General features: G+C 48.0%; 1 protein-coding gene across 1 annotated transcript; it reads left to right on the top strand.

Annotated features, from left to right (window-relative positions):
* The first annotated feature begins 10,028 nt into the window (after nucleotides 1–10,028).
* On the top strand, nucleotides 10,029–10,992 carry LOC123160196 (mavicyanin). Its single transcript, XM_044578008.1, has 2 exons — nucleotides 10,029–10,310; nucleotides 10,461–10,992. The coding sequence occupies exons 1-2, from the start codon at nucleotides 10,124–10,126 to the stop codon at nucleotides 10,778–10,780; spliced, it is 507 nt and encodes a 168-aa protein (XP_044433943.1). The 5' UTR covers nucleotides 10,029–10,123; the 3' UTR covers nucleotides 10,781–10,992.
* The last annotated feature ends 8,025 nt before the right edge of the window (nucleotides 10,993–19,017 follow it).

Here is a 19,017-nt window from a genome sequence, read left to right as displayed (position 1 = left end):
GGGCATTTGAGGAAGCCCATCGTAGGAATATACAAGCCAAGTTCTATAATGAAAAATTCCCACTAGTATAAAAGGACAACTTATGAGACTCACTACATGAAGAACAAGGTGCTACTTTGAAGCACAAGTGTGGAAAAAGAGATAGTAGCATTGCCCTTTTTATTTTTATTTTTATTTTTTGGGCCCTTTTTTGGCCTTCTTTTGGGGCAATGCTCTAATAATGATGATCATCACACTTCTATTGATTACAACATAAGGATTACAACTCGAAACTTAGAACAATATATGACTTTATATGAATGCCTTCGGCGGTGTACCAGGATGGTGCAATGAATCAAGAGTGACATGTATGAAAAATAATGCATGGTGGCTTTGCCACAAATACGATGTCAACTACATGATCATGCAATGGCAATATGACAAAAGTAATGTATGTCATGATGATGATGAACGGAATGGTGGAAAGTTGCATGGCAATATATCTCGGAATGGCTATGGAAATGTCATAATAGGTAGGTATGGTGGCTGTTTTGAGGAAGATATAAGGAGGTTTAAGTGTGATAGAGCGTATCATATCATGGGGTTTGGATGCACCGGCGAAGTTTGCACCAACTCTCAAGGTGAGAAAGGGCAATACACGGTACCGAAGAGGCTAGCAATGATGGAAAGGTAAAAGTGTGTATAATCCATGGACTCACATTAGTCATAAAGAACTCATATACTTATTGCAAAAGTTTTATTAGCCCTCAAAGCAAAGTACTACTATGCATGCTCCTAGGGGGGAGGTTGGTAGGAGTTAACCATCGCGCGCCCCCGACCTCCACTCAAGGGAAGGTAATCAAAAGAGCACCCCATGCAATAAAGTTGTTACACAACTTTTACCATACATGCATGCTACGGGACTTGCCAACTTTAAAACAAGTATTCTTTAAATTCATAATCAGCCAACTAGCATGACTTTAATATCACTACCTCCATATCTCAAAACAATTATCAAGCATCAAACTTTTCTTAGTATTCAACACACTCATAAGAAAGTTTCACATATCTTGAATACCAAGTATATTAATATTAAGCAAATTACCATGCTATTAACGACTCTCAAAATAATCTAAGTGAAGCATGAGAGATCAATAATTTCTTTAAAACAAATCCACCACCGTGCTCTAAAAGATATAAGTGAAGAACTAGAGCAAACAACAAACTACTCCGAAAGATATAAGTGAAGATCAATGAGTAGTCGAATAATTATGCAACTATGCGAAGACTCCCTCTCGTTTAAGAATTTCATATCTTGATACTTTATTCAAACAGCAAGCAAAGTTAAAGAAAACTACATTGCAAGGATAGCACAACTCAAGTGAAGAAGCAAAAACTTAGGCTCAACCGATACTAACCGATAGTTGTTGAAGAAGAAAGGGGGGATGCCTACCGGGGCATCCCCAAGCTTAGATGCTTGAGACTTCTTGAAATATTATCTTGGGGTGCCTTGGGCATCCCCAAGCTTGAACTTTTGTGTCTCCTTAATTCCTCGCATATCATGGTTTCTCTTCTTTTTATCAAAAGCTTCATTCACAACAAACTCAACAAGAACTCGTGAGATAGGTTAGTATAAACCAATGCAAAACCTTATCATTTTCTACTGTAACAAATCACTAACATTATTATTCAATATTGCATACTAAATGCCTCTGTATATTTAATACTCCTATCCTCAAATAGAATCATTAAACAAGCAAACATATGCAAACAATGCAACCATAACAGCAATCTGCCAAAACAGTACAGTCTGTAAAGAATGCAAGAGTATCAATACTTACCTGACTCCAAAAATTATGAACTAAAATTCCCACAGTAATAAATTTATCATAGCTCAATATGCAAAAAGATTCAACGTTAGACCATTCTCTGACTTTTCTAGGGAATTTTTGCAACAGCGGTAAACTTTCTGTTTTCAAACAGCAACATGTATACTAGCAAAATAAGCATGGCAAAGGCTATCCTTGACTTTTTTTATTGAACCTAAAGATGCAAAACACTATTCTAACTAACATCAAGCAAACACTAACAAGAGAAAATGACGCTCCAAGCAAAACACATATCATGTGGTGAATAAAAATATAGCTCCAAGTAAAGTTACCGATGAACGAAGACGAAAGAGGGGATGCCATCCGGGACATCCCCAAGCTTAGTTGCTTGGTTGTCCTTGAATATTACCTTGGGGTGCCTTGGGAATCCCCAAGCTTAGGCTCTTTCCACTCCTTATTCCATAGTCCATCGAATCTTTACCCAAAACTTGAAAACTTCAACCACACAAAACTCAACACAAAACTCGTAAGCTCCGTTAGTATAAGAAAATAAAACCACCACTTAGGTACTGTAATGAACTCATTCTTTATTCATATTGGTGTAATATCTACTGTACTCCAACTTATCTATGGTTCATACCCTCCAATACTACTCATAGATTCATCAAAATAAGCAAACAACACATAGAAAACAGAATCTGCCAAAAACAAAACAGTCTGTAGTAATCTGTATCAAACGTATACTTCTGGAACTCCAAAAATTCTACAAAATTATGAAGTCCTAAGAAATTCGTGTACCAATCCATAGCAAAACAAATAAGATCAGAAGAACGTTTTTGTGAATTAACAAAACTAATTTACTGGGTGCAAAAGTTTCTGATTTTCAGCAGGATCAACACAACTATCACCGTAAGCTATCCTAAAGGTCTTACTTAGCACTTTATTGAAACAAAAAATATAAAACATGATTACTACGATAGAATAATCATGTGGACACACAAAAACAGTAAAGGTAAATATTGGGTTGTCTCCCAGCAAGCGCTTTTCTTTAATGCCTTTTAGCTAGGCATGATGATGACAATGATGCTCACATAAAAGATAAGAATTGAAACATAACGGGAGCATCATGAAGCATATGACTAGAACATTTAAGTCTAACCCACTTCCTATGCATAGGGATTTTGTGAGCAAACAACTTATGGGAACAATAATCAACTAGCATAGGAAGGTAACACAAGCATAGCTTCAAGATTTTCAACACATAGAGAGGAAACTTGACATTATTGCAATTCCTACAAGCATAAGTTCCTCTCTCATAATAATTTTCAGTAGCATCATGAATGAATTCAACAATATAACCAGCACCTAAAGCATTCTTTTCATGATCTACAAGCATAGAAAGTTTACTATTCTCCACATAAGCAAATTTCTTCTCTTCAATAGTAATGGGAGCAAACTCAACACAATAACTATCATATGAATGAAAATTAAGATCAAGATGACAAGTTTCATGGTTATCATTATTCTTTAAAGCATATGTGTCATCACAATAATCATCATAGATAGGAGGCATGCTTTCATCATAGTAAATTTGCTCAACAAAGCTTGGGGGACAAAAAATATCATCTTCATCAAACATAGCTTCCCCAAGCTTGTGGCTTTGCATATCATTAGCATCATGGGTATTCAAGGAATTCATACTAACAACATTGAAATCATGCTCATCATTCACATATTTTATGCCAAGAATTCTATGTAATTCTTCTTGTAGTACTTGAGCACAATTTTCCTTCCCATCATTTTCACGAAAGATGTTCAAAAGATGAAGTGTATGTGACAAACTCAATTCCATTTTTTTGTAGTTTTCTTTTATAGACTAAACTAGTGATAAAACAAGAAACAAAATGATTCGATTGCAAGATCTAAAGATATACCTTCAAGTACTCACCTCCCCGGCAACGGCGCTAGAAAAGAGCTTAGTTGACGGGGTGTGAGTGAGTGCCCTTTACCTAGCCTCCCCGGCAACGGCGCCTGAAAAGAGCTTGATGTCTACTACACAACCTTCTTCTTGTAGACGTTGTTGGGCCTGCAAGTGCACAGGTTTGTAGGACAGTAGAAAATTTCCCTCAAGTGGATGACCTAAGTTTTATCAATCCATAGGAGGCGTAGGATGAAGATGGTCTCTCTCAAACAACCCTGCAACCAAATAAAAAAGAGTCTCTTGTGTCCCCAACACACCCAATACAGTGGCAAATTGTATAGGTGCACTAGTTTGGCGAAGAGATGGTGATACAAGTGCAAAATAGATAGTAGATATAGGTTTTTGTAATCTGAAAATATAAAAACAGCAAGGTAACAAGTGGTAAAAGTGAGCGTAAACGGTATTGCAATGATAGGAAACAAGGCCTAGGGTTCATACTTTCACTAGTGCAAGTTCTCTCAACAATAATAACATAGATAGATCATATAACAAGCCCTCAACATGCAACAAAGAGTCACTCCAAAGCCACTAATAGCCGAGAACAAATGTAGAGATTATGGTAGGGTACGAAACCACCTCAAAGTTATTCTTTCGGATCAATCTATAGAAGAGTTCGTACTAGAATAACACCTTAAGACACAAATCAACCAAAACCCTAATGTCACCTAGATACTCCATTGTCATCTCAAGTATCTGTGGACATGATTATATGATATGCATCACACAATCTCAGATTCATCCAACCAACACAAAGTACTTCAAAGAGTGCCCCAAAGTTTCTATCGGAGAGTCAAGAACGTGTGCCAACCCCTATGCATAGGTTCCCAATGTCACGAAACCCGCAAGTTGATCACCAAAACATACATCAAGTGGATCAATAGAATAACCCATTGTCACCACGATTATCCCACGCAATACGTACATCAAGTGTTCTCATAAAAGACTCAGTCCGATAAGATAACTTCAAAGGGGAAACTCAATTCATCACAAGAGAGTAGAGGGGGAGAAACATCATAAGATCCAACTACAATAGCAAAGCTCGGTATACATCAAGATCGTGCCATAGAGGGAATACGAGAGAGAACACGAGAGAGAGAGAGAGAGATCAAACACATAGCTACTGGTACATACCCTCAGCCCTGAGGGTGAACTACTCCCTCCTCGCCATGGATAGCGCCGGGATGATGAAGATGGCCACCGGTGATGGGTTCCCCCTCCGGCAGGGTGCCGGAACAGGCTCCCAAGAGGTTTTTGGTGGCTACAGAGGCTTGCGGCAGCGGAACTCCCGATCTATCTTCTGTTCTGGAAGTTTTAGGGTACAAGAGTATATATAGGTGCAGGGGGTACGTCGGAGGAGTTATGGGGGCCCCACGAGGCAGGGGGGCGCGCCCGGGGGTTGGGGGGGTGGGCGCGCCCCCCACCCTCGTGGGCAGCCCGTATCTCCCCTGACATGCACTCCAAGTTCCCTGGGTTGCTTTCCTTCCAAAAATAACTTCTCCAGTTGATTTCGTTCTGTTTTGACTCCGTCTGATATTCCTTTTCCTCGAAACACTGAAATAGGCATAAAACAGCAAATCTGGGCTGGGCCTTCGGTTAATAGGTTAGTCCCAAAAATAATATAAAAGTGGATAATAAAGCCCAATATTGCCTAAAATAGTAGATAATATAGCATGGAGCAATCACAAATTATAGATACGTTGGAGACGTATCAAACATCTGCTAATTCGACGCCCAGCCGGACGTTGGCATCTTGGAGATTGTTTTTCTCCTGCCTAACCTGCGTAAGCACACGCTCACCAGCCTTTAGTTGTCTTTGGAGATGTGACTCGCTATCTCTTACGATCTCCGGGTTCTTCCCGGGATTGTCTGCAGAATTTTCTGTTAGACTTATAAAGCAAGCCAATTACTAATTGGTATATTCCCTTAAAATTTCTCTATTGAGATAAATGTTACCAGATGAGGCCTTTTGGGATTCCTCTAGTTTGGCAACCGCGGCCCTCAGCTGGGTCTTGCACTCCTCCAGCTGTTGAGACAAATGGGTATTCTTCTCTACAAGAAACTGTGCATAAAATGATCCTTAAATCGGTTGTTCCAACCATTTCAAGTCTCAGGGGCTACTGCTATACATGCTTATCAAATTTTCTTACCCGTATATCTTTCGCATACTGGTCTGTCGCTTGGGCAAGCCCGCCTTGAGCAGCTCGGATGTATGCGTCTCCCGGATTGAAAGCATTGAATGCCTCTTCGGAAAAGATGCCATTGTGAAGTACGGCCCGTCGGCGCCGGTGATTCATGGCACTCTCTACTTCAGAATTTGTGGCGGAGAGCATATCCGTATCCTCTGTCGGAGGACAATTCGGCAGCGGCCCCGCATTGTCCTCCTCTCTCGAAGCCGATTCTGGAATCCAGCTAGTAGAGGCGTGACCGACAGGATCTCCGGATATAGTCCGGCGATTCCTCTTTCTGCCAGGACACAAAGGACGCTGTTACATTTCAAATACGATAATCACAGAGCAGGTTTTAACTATACCTCTGTAACGGCGTTTCGGCCCTAACCGCCTTCCTCTTAAGCCTGCCCGGCCCGGACGCCCTTTGCCGACGATCCCCCAGGGGCTCGGCGCCACGTTCCAATGGTCGTCTCTATAAAAATACGATATTTCATGCATAAGGCATGGTATAAGAAAGGAGTCCTCTTCAGAGGATAAGGCTTCGGCTTTGCTTACACACGACGCAGGTAGCAGTCCGGGATAGTTGGCGATAATATCCACCGGGGCTCCATCACAGCTAGCCTAATAAAATGTACCGTCGACAAGCTCCACAGATATATCCGGATCTTCTTTAAGTCTCGGATCGAAGGCCCACCCGGGGTCCTCTGGCTGCGGGGAGGGGCTGTTGAATCCTTCCACGGCCCTCCTCAGTTCCTGCTCAGAAATATCAGGGTAAATGGTTGTGATGAAGGGCGCCGGAATGGATAGAGTGGGGTAAAGAGTTACGACTTACCCAGCTTGGAGGGTTGTACATGGAAAATCCATCCCGCGGTTTAATACGAAGGAATTCTTCTTCTTCTCCTTTATACAAATCGGACAGTATTCTCGCCAGAGCAGTGGCGGAGTCCGGACCTTTACGACCACAGCGGGTGGCGTCGTCTTCCCTGTTGAAGTGCCACATGGGCTTCCCCTGATATTGAAGTGGCTGCACCCCCCCGCATTATGCATATTGATACAACCTCGACTATTGTCAGTCCTGATTTGGCCAATGTCTTTATCCTGCTCATCAGGAAGTGGACTTCTCTGGTATCTTCCTCCTGGGGGCTCCGAGGGCGCCAACTTCGGTGTTATTAAACTCAGGGAGGCCCGTCCGGATTGGATCCGGAAGGGGAACGTCATAAACATAAAACCACTCCGAGGGCCAGTTTTCAGATGCCTTCTTGGGAGTACCGGACAGGTATCCAGTCTCGGCGACGCACCATATTTCGGCTCTGCCCACCTGATATGTGGATTCCCCCTGATTGCGAGGGACGAGGCAGCATAACTTCTTCCATAACTCGAAGTGAGCCTCGCAGCCCAGAAATGATTCACAGAGGGCAACGTATCCTGTGATGTGCAGCACGGAGGCAGGGGTGAAGTTGTGCAACTGGAGGCCATAGAACTCCAGGAGCCCGTGAAGGAATGGGTGGATTGGAAACCCGACGCCTCTTAGCAAATATGGGATGAGGCATACTCGCTCCCCCTGAGATGGGTTAGGAGATCTCTCCGCTTGCTCCCCGCCATTATAGGTGGCTAGTCCGGCTCGGACGGAGACCATGAACGCCGGTGGAAGAAACCCTTGGGTCTGCAACTCTACTAAACGGCTATGGGGAACAGAACACTCTTCCCAATCACCTGGCTTAGAGCTAAGGGAGCAAGAAGAGGAGTTGCGGTGACCGTCCATGTTGGAATGGTTTTTTTCTGGGTGCGCTCCGTTGGATGCTTGCTCAAGGGAACAAGGTGAGATTTGCATCTGAGGATCCCCGTCTCTTCAAATAGAAGGTTTGCCTGCAGGGCCGGGGTGGCAAATGTAAAAATGCTCCGGCTCCTCGTATTCGCCCAACATGTGGAGATGGCCATTATTGAAGCACAGAAGTCAAGGAGTACAACATTGAAGGGAAGCCGGACACTGTTTGTTACAACAGGTACTTTGGAGTATTCGGAGATGGAACCCGCCTTGCAATGCCGAAGACAAACTGCGCGCCGGACTCATCGTCATTGAAGCCTGGTTCAGGGGCTACTGAGGGAGTCCTGGGTATCCGGACAGCCGGACTATATACTTTGGCCGGACCGTTGGACCGTGAAGATACAAGACTCGAGACTTCGTCCCGTGTTCGGATGGGACTCTCCTTTGCGTGGAAGACAATCTTGGCGATCCGGATATTAGATCTCCTTCTTTGTAACCGACTCTGTGTAAACCCTAGCCTCCTCCGGTGTCTATATAAACCGGAGGGTTTAGTCCATAGAGACAATCATAATCATCATAGGCTAGCTTCTAGGGTTTAGCCTCTACGATCTCGTGGTAGATCAACTCTTGTAATACTCATATCGTCAAGATCAATCAAGCAGGAAGTAGGGTTTTACCTCCATCGAGAGGGCCCGAACCTGGGTAAAACATTGTGTCCCCTGCCTCCTGTTACCATTGGCCTTAGACGCACAGATCGGGACCCCCTACCTAAGATCCGCCGGTTTTGACACCGACACCAGCATCGAGACCCCAAAGGTCGGCCATCACTGGCATCCATCAACCCGTCCTACAGCCCCGAACGCGAGACGTGTTCGGTCCTGCGGCACCGTGAGGGGGACGAGGTCAGTCCTGCTGCACCGTGCGCGAGACGAGCTCAGTCCTGCTATACTGTGCATGAGACGAGCTCGGTCCTGCTGCACCGGGGGCGAGACGAGCGATGGACCACAGCTGGGAGAGGGCCGGCCCTTCAGTGAAAGTATCGCTCGGGCACGAGGAGATGGGACGAAGGTCAAAATGGGCCGAACGCAGATGAGCCAACGCCGGAGAAGCTGACCGCCTCCGCAGGCAGATCCGCCGAGCCGCCGTGAAACCGCCATGACACCAGGAGACCACCACCACGCCGCCGCCCACGGCCGGAGCAACGGCCATGCCCGGCCGCCGCCCTACCCGTGTCGCCCGGCGAGCTCCAAGTGCCGGAGCCGCCGGGCACGCACCAGCGCTGCCACACGCTGCCGGCCGCCCGCCATCACGAAATCCGTCCGGATCCAACAATGTAGTGACAGCCGCCCGTGACCGAAGCCGCCCTCAGCCCACGCTGCCGGTCGGCAGAGCAGCCGCCTGCAACCCGCTGCCGCACCAGCACGCCCACCCCCCCACCCCGGTCTAGCCCGTCGCGCTACCGCCACGTTGTCGCGCCCTGGGTCAGCGGGACACCCCGGTCCAGATGTGTCAGCCCACGCCATGGCCGCTGGGAGAGGGGACGATGAGGCCTCGCCGGCGCCGGTGCCGGCGGGGCGAACCCGTCGCGCCCTTTGGCGGCTGTGAGGGAGGGGGGTGGGGAAGGGAGCTGGCTGTGGTGAGGGAGGGGGGTGGGGAAGGGAGCTGGCGGCGGCGCTCTAGGGTTCCTCCTCGTCGCGGGAGGGTGTGTTGGGTTCTGGGTCCACCCGAAATTCGCTTGCTAGATGTTGAGGTAGCATACTTGCATGTTAAAAAAATAACTTAGTGAAGGCTAGATATTTAGATATAGAAGATCTCTAAATTTGACTCTAGATCCATCTAGCTTTTTTTTTTAATGCGATCGACCTCTCTAGCTAGTCAGTGCCAGTTGTGAAAAGCAGAAATGCATGCCGTACATACCCACCTACACATCCAGTCTTTCTCCAAAAGGAGAGCATCTGCAGTGCAGCTGGTCTGAAGTTGGAACACCCTCGCTCACATTTTCTCGCTAGCACTTAATGCAATCGATATGATCTGATTTGATGCTCATCCCAGAGCATTAGCGACCGTCGATTTCTTCATCGTACGGCAGTCATAAACCGCTCGCTAGTCCACTTAATTAATCTCCCTGATCCTCTTGTTACGCTAGCTAGCTAGTTGCGTGCACGGGCCACTGTCCATGGATAGCTAGATATGAACATGACATGACCCAGCAACAACCACACGCGACATTGTACGTAACTGCAATTAACTGCTCGCTCGATCTAGCTAATCCAACTGATTACATGGATTTATATATCACCTAAGCTAAGCTGGTAGCTAGCCATTGCATGGTATAAGTCTTTCTGCCTCTCCCCGTTTTCTTCTGCTTGCCTCTTCCAGGTTCCAGCCGCGATCGGCAGAGATGGAGATCAGGCGGCGGCGGGCACTGGCGATGGCTGTGGCGGGGGTGCTGGCCGCAGTGGCTATTGCTCAGGTGGCCACGGCTGCGACGAGTTACACGGTGGGGGCGCCGGACGGGCTGTGGGACATGCACACGGACTATGCTGAGTGGGTCGCCGCCAGGACGTTCCACCGCGGCGACAACATCAGTAAGCTAGCCGCACTAATTAACAGTACTGATTAATTCACACACCCATTGCGCAGTTTAGACTAAAGTGACCGAAGTTAACAAAGCCTTTTTTAGGGCATTAACAAAGCCTTTTTATTTAACCTCTTCTCCTATGCGCGCTGTGCTGCAGCGTTCACGTACTCGAGGGAGCTGCACGACGTGGTGGAGGTGGGCAAGGCCGGCTACGACGCCTGCTCCAGCGCAAACAACGTCTCCGCCTTCCGCTCCGGCAACGACGTCGTCGCCCTCACTGCCGTCGGCACGCGTTACTTCCTCTGCGGCCTCACCGGCCACTGCGACAGCGGAATGAAGATCAGGGTCGACGTGGTCGCAGCGTCCACCGGTCCCGTAGCGGCGCCGCCCACTACGTCTGCCGGGGGTAACGTCGTCGCAGGCCTTGGCGCGCTCGTGGTGACGCAGGCTCTCCTGGGCAGCATCAGCGTCTGGTGAAGTGTGTACGTACGTCCGTACTATGCTTTTGGTATCGCTTTTTTTTGTGTGTGCTTTTGGTATCGCTGCTTGTGATTGATATTTCAGTTTTTCTTTCCGGTGGATCGCGTGTTCGGATTAAAGCATACGTTTATAACCTGGTATCTGGAAATTTCCCACCAGCCACTTGTACTCGCTTGACTTCTGCATTCGAATGGACATAACCAAATTAATTTGCAATGTGCAACAAAGTAGGAGGAAAACCAGCGCGAATGAAAGCAAGACAACACAGTTCGGTGAATAGGAACATTTCACCGGCATCTCCGATGGCAACCCGCAAATTTTCTTCCGCATCCATCCACCGACGGATGACCAGTCTACGAACACTGATGCAGGAAGACGCCACCAAACCATAGCCGCATACATTTTACCAACATTTTAAACCAACTGGACGAAATTCGCTCAAACTCGACCGGATTTAATATAAACACGCACAGATGTCATATAAACATAATTACATTTACATCAACTAAGTGTTGCTAGTCCGGCAAAGTATAATTAATACCTAATCTAAATGGTCGCCGGCGCCCGCTCCCCGTGTCCGGCCATGAGCCCGAGGACTGAAGCTTCCCCTTCTCTAGTTCCGCCTCGGTGCTCTCCAGCTCCGCCTCAGGAGACCCGAGAAATGAAGCTATTCATCTGCATGTCTCTGCCAAGCGACTAGTCGGCCGCCAATGCTAAGCCCACCAAGCTTGGCGTCGACGGGAGGGGAGGAGCCGTGACCTTTCTCGGACTAGAGCGGCGGCGGCCTACCGTGCACTACTCTTCCTCGCAGTCGGCGGTGCCCGCAGATGTGCCGGCTTCGTGGTCGTCATGGTGGGGCACAACCTCGGTGATTTCCTCCTCCTCGTTGTCAGTCTCGCCGAACACCGCCTCGCCCGCGTTGTCGCACTCATTGTAGGCGGCCACTACCTCCACTACTCGCTGGCAGTACAGCCAGCGGGCGAGGCAGATCTCGCGGGTGGAATGGTAGTACTCGAGCAGCGCCCACTGCTCCACTCGGTTCGTGTCCGGCGCGACCGCCCTGCCGGCAACGAGCTGCTCCTCCGCTTGCACGTGCTCCTGGAGGAGGTGGTGGTTGTAGGCGGCGTCCGCATGTGCCTCCTGGAACTGCTCCTCCTGCTCGGCACAGGCCTCGCCAATGGTCATGGTGCAATGCACCGACGAGCGGAGGAGGAGGGGGTGGCGCCGGTTCGTCGTCGGCAGCGTCCTTCATTGGAACGTCGTCGTCCTTCTGCTGCTTGCCAGCCAGCCAGCCGACAGCAATGGCGGCCATCTCCTTCTTCTGGTCCGACGCCAGCCCATCCCAGAGAGCTTTGGCGGGGGGGGGGGGGGTCCATGGTTGGAGTGGTGCAGTGAGGGATCAGAGGCGGATGGTTGCGGCTATGGCCGGGCAGCTGTTCATATAGCAATGTCGGAAGAGGGATGGATAGGTGGCGTTGGAGGAGACACATCGGCAAGCGCGTGCCATCAATGTGGGCGGCAGACAAACGGACGGGTGGTCGTCGTGTTGTCTGAATGCGCAGCAGTCACCTACACCGAGAAGCGGCGCAGGTGGCGTTCTCTTGGCCAGCGTGCTGCTTCAATGCCGGCGCCGGTGAGTGGTCGTGTCCGCTCTGTCCGGGCACGAATGCGGGCGCTGACATGCTGGAGCGGCGCTGGCGGAAAGTGCGCGGGGTGGAGGAGGAGTTTTGGTTGGGTCAGGACGGTCAGAAGCGGGCGTGAGATCGGTCCGGACTCCAGCAAAGCCCCCGACATCTGTCTTCGGTTTGCGGGACCAATACAAGACCATGTTGAATGGCCTTCGTCGTCCGGACGCAGGAAGGTTTGCGGGTCGGTGTTGAAGATGCACTAACTGGCAGAATCAGGCTGATTATTTTTTAAACGCGAGGATGAGGCTAATTCTGAGTAGTACTTGTGCTGACAAAAGTATGACAAGTACAATTAGCTCGATCTGGTTGCAACAAATCCATGTGTTTGACCTTGTATCAGTACGCTCATCAATGGGCCTTATCGACCAACAGATTCGAATTGACCATCCAACGACCAGCCCATGATAGCCAACTTCAAGTCCATCACATCAAATCATGGTCAACTTTGTTTGTAAAAAAAATTGATCCTACACAAATGCTTATTTGTGATTAGAAGAGTCATGTCTAGGATTTGACTCATCTTCAGCTGGACTTTTAAATTTTTTGTTGCAAAACGATATCTTGCTTTTGGTGATGTTGATTATGCTTGTTGTGTAAATCATACTATGCAGAAGCCGTGGTATTTTGTGACGCCCCCAATTCAATCATACATTAATCATACACGTAAATGTGTACGATCAAGATCAAGGACTTACGGGAAGATATCACAACACAACTCTAGACACAAATTAAAATAATACAAGTTTTATATTACAAGCCAGGGGCCTCGAGGGCTTGAATACATAACCTCGAATACAAACGAGTCAGCAGAAGCAACATTATCTGAGTAGAGACATGAGTTGAACAAGTTTGCCTTAAGAAGGTTAGCACAAAAGCAACATCGATCGAAAAGGCAAGGCCTCCTGCCTGGGAGCCTCCTAACTACTCCTGGTCGTCGGCGTCCGTCACATAGTAGTAGGCACCCTCGGGATAGTAGTAGTCGTCGTCAAAGGGGGCGTCTGGCTCCTGGGCTCCACCATCTAGTTGCAGCTTTCGAAAAGAAAGGAAAGAGCTGGAAAAGGGGGAGCAAAGCAACCGTGAGTACTCATCCAAATTACTCGCAAGCAAGGATCTACACTACATATGCATCGATATCATGAAATGGGTAGTATTTGTGGACTGAACTGCAGAATGCCAGAAGAGAAGGGGAAAGCCTAGCCTATCGAAGACTAGTATCTTCAAGCAGCTCCAAGCATCTTGCGGCAATCAAAAGAGTATAGAATAGCAGTTTATATTTAACAAACATGTTGTAGAAATAACGCCCAGAGATCCTTCCGTGACTCCCTACAGGAAAGCAATCTCGGAGCCACATATCCATTACATGCCTCAGCATTCATTATCTAGTTCTAGTTGTATCGATCGGGATACAACTCCGAGCGTCCGTTACCGTAGGACAGGCTATCAATAGATGTTTTCTTCCCTGCAGGGGTGCACCAACTTATCCAACACGCTCGGTCAACTCCGGCCGGACGACCATCAGGTCATGACCGGCATCGGCTGATCAACACACCGTAGTCCTATCTAGACTCAACAGAGAGGCCAGCACGCCTGTGACGCCCGAATAATCAAGCTACAGTAACCTCTGTTAATGATACCACGTCACAACTGTTACTGTTGTTAATCTCGTGATGATTCAAATCAAGTTCATTTTTAAAATTCAAAATCAAGCTAAACAATAAAAGTTTTTAAATGTCGAAACTAAAATGTTCGGATAATTCTATAAATTCCCCTGATCGTTGTCATGTTGAAACCAACTTCATTTGACTCACCAATAAATTCCTAGTAAATTAATGAGTGGCCCTACAACAAATATCTTGGCCTTTTCAAAACAAATAAATGTTTATGAACTTCAAATTGACTTGAAACTTTGTGGGCCTATCCAGAGTAATGACATATACTTATGTGTGGAGTTCCATCTATAATAAGGATTGTTTGCTCACTCAAATAAATGCAAACAATAGCTAGTTATTTGACAAAAAAATGAGAGAACAAAAAGACTACCTAATGTATAATTGGGCCCTAAGTCTACTGGGAGGCCCAACCCACACCCCACTCATCTCCCCCCCCCCCTCGCTACAGGAGCGGAGAAGGGGATCGTGGCGGCCATCTGTAGGCCATGGCTGTGCTATGCCTTGCGTGGCGGCCATCCGGCACACCCGGCGCCCTACAAAACACCATCGACCCTCCCCCTCTGTCGAACCCTAGTTGTTTTCCACCTCTTCCTCGCCTCTCCGTCGCTCTGGATCGAGGTACTAGCTACGTACAGGAGCACGCCGCCATGAACCACCATGGCCATTGGCGCAAGTTCGCCGTGCGCTGGTGTCGAGGAGGACCGCCATCCTCGTCTACGGTGTCTTCGGGGCCAGATCGAGCCGGGGGAGCCGCCCCATCGTCGCCATCGTCTTCGTCTTCACCGTTGGTCGCCGAAGCTCGTCGTCATCGATTCGCCATCATCAGCGCCTCCTCGAGCCCACTGGTCTGCCCTATCGGATCTTCGTGAGCCCCTCCTCCAATCCCCCTTCTTCCCACATGAGCGTGCTGTCGCCCGGGGTCGTACTCGGCTCGTCCGCGCGTGCACACTCGTCCGCGTTCTGCTGCGCAGCAGCTGCTTCCCCACGGCCTCGCACCTGGCCTCGCCCCTGCCCCCGCGCGGCACCTGCTCGCCTTGCGCCGCCTCCTCTGTCGCCCCACCGCGTCTCCGGCGATCCCCGTGGCCACCTCCGGCGTCCAGCGCTAGTGCCCTGGCACGATCGCCTCTGTCGCAGCCATTCGGGCGGGCGTCCACGCCCGCCCGTGACGCCCTTCGCCCACTAGGCTCCTGGGGTTATGACAGCGGGGCCCCACGCCCCTGTTTTTTTAAAAGAAATGTAAAAAATATATTTATTATAAAATAATGAATTAATTAGTTAAATGCTTAATTAACTTAATTAATTAGACTAATCACCTAGTTTAGTTAACTAACCTATTAGACTAGACTAAACATTGTATGACAGGGGGCCCCACCCCCTGTTGACCAGTCAAACGTTGACTGGTCAACTGGGACCCCCTAGCCCACCTGTCAGCCTCTGGTACAATTTTGTGTACGTAGAGCTGGGTATGCGTAGCAATTTGTTATTTATTTTCGAATTAAAGATAATTCTAGAATATTAGTTAAAACTTTGAAAATTAATAGAAATTAAACCGTAGCTCGTATGAAAAAGTTTTCTACATGAAAGTTGCTCAGAACGACGAGACGAATCCGAAGACGCGATCTGTTCGCCCGCCACACATCTCTGGCATAGCAAACATGCAACTTTTCCCCTCCGGTTCATCTGTCTGACAGACGTCCGGAACTGGGAAAACCTTCCCGGATGTTAGCACCCTTCACCGGTATTGTGTAGCACCGCGTTAGAACACGTCTAGCTCTGCCTGTTGTCCTGTTATGCTCTTGCTTGCTATGTATTTAATGTTTCTTCCCCCTCTTCTCTCCGGTAGACCCCGAGACCGCTGCTGATGCCCCTGTGATCGACTACGTCGACGACGACCCTCCTTCTTGTCTAAGCAACCAGGCAAGCCCCCCCTTTGATTATACCGATATCGCACATTCTATACTCTCATGCTTGCATTAGATTTTGCTGCTGTTATTGTTTGCTCCTATTCTGATGCATAGCCTGCTTTTGTACCTGCTTTTGTTACCTACATGCTTATCCTAAACTTCTTAGTATAGGTTGGTTAGTGATCCATCAGTGACCCCCACTTGTCCTTGTTGCCCCTGCTTCTTCTTCGATGACTCGATCAATATGATCGACGACCAGAGCCCGACACCTCACATCACATCACGCCCCTTTTGTTGATCGACTCTGCAGAGCTACTATCGAGTGCCGAGGGTGATCCCTCATAACTCACTCCTGATGATAATTCTATAGTGTAGCTATTCGGTCGTGGTCATCGAGGGTGATTTCCTCTTTCACCATTCCCGATACGGCTCTGTCGTTCAACACCTCAAGTGTGAACCTCGAGGGTGGTCCCTCTTACGTTCACCTTGATGATTACATTGAGTGGAATTCATCGGGGTGATTCCTCGGGTTTTCCCCTTGATGTTTGGACACACGGTTACCTTGACTTTACTTGAGACCATTGTTGAAGTTAGGTCGGCCCTGAGGGGTACCCGTGAGTTGATGTGAAAGTCGGGCAGGCCCGTTGAGCACCCGCGAGTTTTCCACATGGCACGGCCGGGCAGTCTGGGCCCTTGCCGTAAGTCCATGAGATGGGGCGGCGGGGTCACCTTATCGTGAGTCTCTGCTCATTTCCGTGAGCCCCCAATGTATTAACAGGTTTGGGTATTTGTTCTGAGTTGGCCTCTGGCCTTTACGCACTAACCACCACGCGAGAATAGATATGGGCCTTGACGTCGCAATATCAGCCGAAGCTTTGTCAGACGTCCAGTTCAGTAGTGTGGCACGGTCGGATCGTGCTGGCCATCCGAGGCGGTGCTGGTATCCACCCTGCTCGCAACAACCCGGAGTGCTGCGGGAGATAGGCCCAAGACCCCGGAGTGCTTAGGATGTAGACCGGCGGGGACCTCTCTGCTGAGCCTAGGTAGGGATGCGACGTGTTGATCTTTCGAGGGCGGGCATTGACCCCAGAAAGGTGTGTCCGGCCAGAGTGATCGAGCGTGTTGGGTAACGTGGTGCACCCCTGCAGGGAAGATATATATTTGAATACCGTGTCCACGGTAATGGACGTTCAGACTTATATCCTGATCTTATATAACTAGAAATGGATACATGAGATATGTGATGGATATGTGGCTCCGGGATTGCTTTCTCGCAGGGAGTCGAGGGAGGATCTCTGGGCGTTGGTTCTACAACATATTTGTTAAATATTAAACTGCTACTCTTTACTCTTCTACATGCTGCAAGATGCTTGGAGCTGCTTGAAGATGCTAGTCTTCGATAGGCTAGGCCTTCCCCTCTATTCTGGCATTCTGTAGTTTAGTCCACAGATACAGCCCTTCCATTTGATACCTATGCATACTTAGTATAGATCTTATGCTTGCGAGTACTTTGGATGAGTACTCGCGGTTGCTTTGCTCCCCCTCCCCCCCCCTTCTTTCTTCTTTCTGGTTGTTGTAACCAGATGGTGGATCCCTGGAGCCAGATGTCACTGCCGATGGATGCTACTAGGTGGAGGCCGTCGATGACCAGGAGTAGTTAGGAGGTCCCAAGGAGGCCTTGCCTCTTCGATTGTTGTTGCTTTTGTGCTAGCCTTTTTAAGGCATCCTTGTTTAACTTATGTCTGTGCTCAGATATTGCTGCTTCCGCTGACTCTTGTGTATCGAGCTTGTATTCGAGCCCTCGAGGCCCCTGGCTTGTAATATAAAGAGTGTATTATTTTGATTTGTGTCTAGAGTTGTGTTGTGATATCTTCCCGTGAGTCCCTGATCTTGATCGTACACATTTGCATGTATGATTAGTGTACGGTCGAATTGGGGGTGTCACAAGTTGGTATCAGAGCCGACTGCCTGTAGGATCCCCCTTTCCAACTCATTGGCCGAAGTTGAGTCTAGTCTTTAAAAAAACTATTTTACTAGCATGGTTGTGTGGCTTACGGGCCCACGACGTCAATTGGGTGGTATTAGGATCTTTTACTCCTCGTCTATACTCTGGGAATCTGATCTCTATTCTATTCGGGTTAAACGATTTTGCTAACAACTCTAGGTTCTCGTAAATACTTCTCCCGGAGTGCCCCTCACTCCAGACGATTGCATGGTGTACCAGAAGATTCTGAAGATAGTCTCCGATGTTTTCCCGAGGCCCTTGTGCCCTTTGCCGCTGCGATCCCTACCACCGATAAGTCCTTATGGGTAACTACCTGCATTGTCGTTCATACCTTCATCCCCAGTTGCTCTTGTTATTACAAGATGCCCTGAAAAACTATTTGATCTTCCAAAAATGCTCAGTAGCCTATTACTCTTGTTCCTCCTTATCTGCTTGCATTATGGTTACTTCCATATGTCTAACAATACTCATTAGCATCCTTTGTCATCGTAATTTCGAGCATTTGTTCGATAAGTTTGTGAATGCTCGCGATCATCGATCCTAATTAAAATTCTTCCCTTGGCTCAGATGTCACTCCGGACATGAGCTGGTGTTCGACAATTCAAACCTTGTTTGATTGTCGATCTATGTCTATCGAACTTACTTGTCTTTGATCATAGCCTATACTTCTGATCCCCCATTTTGGAAATCATAATTCCCTTTGCATTCGAGCTTTGAATTAGTCAGTTGTTTTTATAATCTGATATGCTTTCATTCTTTCTTCTTATGGTTGAGTACCGATGCTCACATCAGATCCCTTGTGAACCACCGAATCCTTTGCGGGGTTCTATCCGACAGTGTCCTTCATATTCAATCACCTTGTGAGCCTTTCCTCGGATACATAATGCCTTTGGTAAATTGTATCCTCTGCTTCCTCAACCATGCTCTACTTTTGAGCTTGAGTTTCTTATTCCTAACGTTTGTGGTG

Source organism: Triticum aestivum, chromosome 7B (genome assembly GCF_018294505.1).
Source record: "Triticum aestivum cultivar Chinese Spring chromosome 7B, IWGSC CS RefSeq v2.1, whole genome shotgun sequence".
NCBI classification, from domain to species: domain Eukaryota; kingdom Viridiplantae; phylum Streptophyta; class Magnoliopsida; order Poales; family Poaceae; genus Triticum; species Triticum aestivum.
This window is presented reverse-complemented; position numbering and strand designations above follow the sequence as displayed.

Coding starts and splice junctions, on each gene's coding strand:
- LOC123160196 (XM_044578008.1), top strand. CDS start 10,124: ATGGAGATCAGGCGGCGGCGGGCACTGGCGATGGCTGTGGCGGGGGTG. Junction 10,311..10,460: donor CCACCGCGGCGACAACATCA/GTAAGCTAGCCG, acceptor GCTGTGCTGCAG/CGTTCACGTACTCGAGGGAG.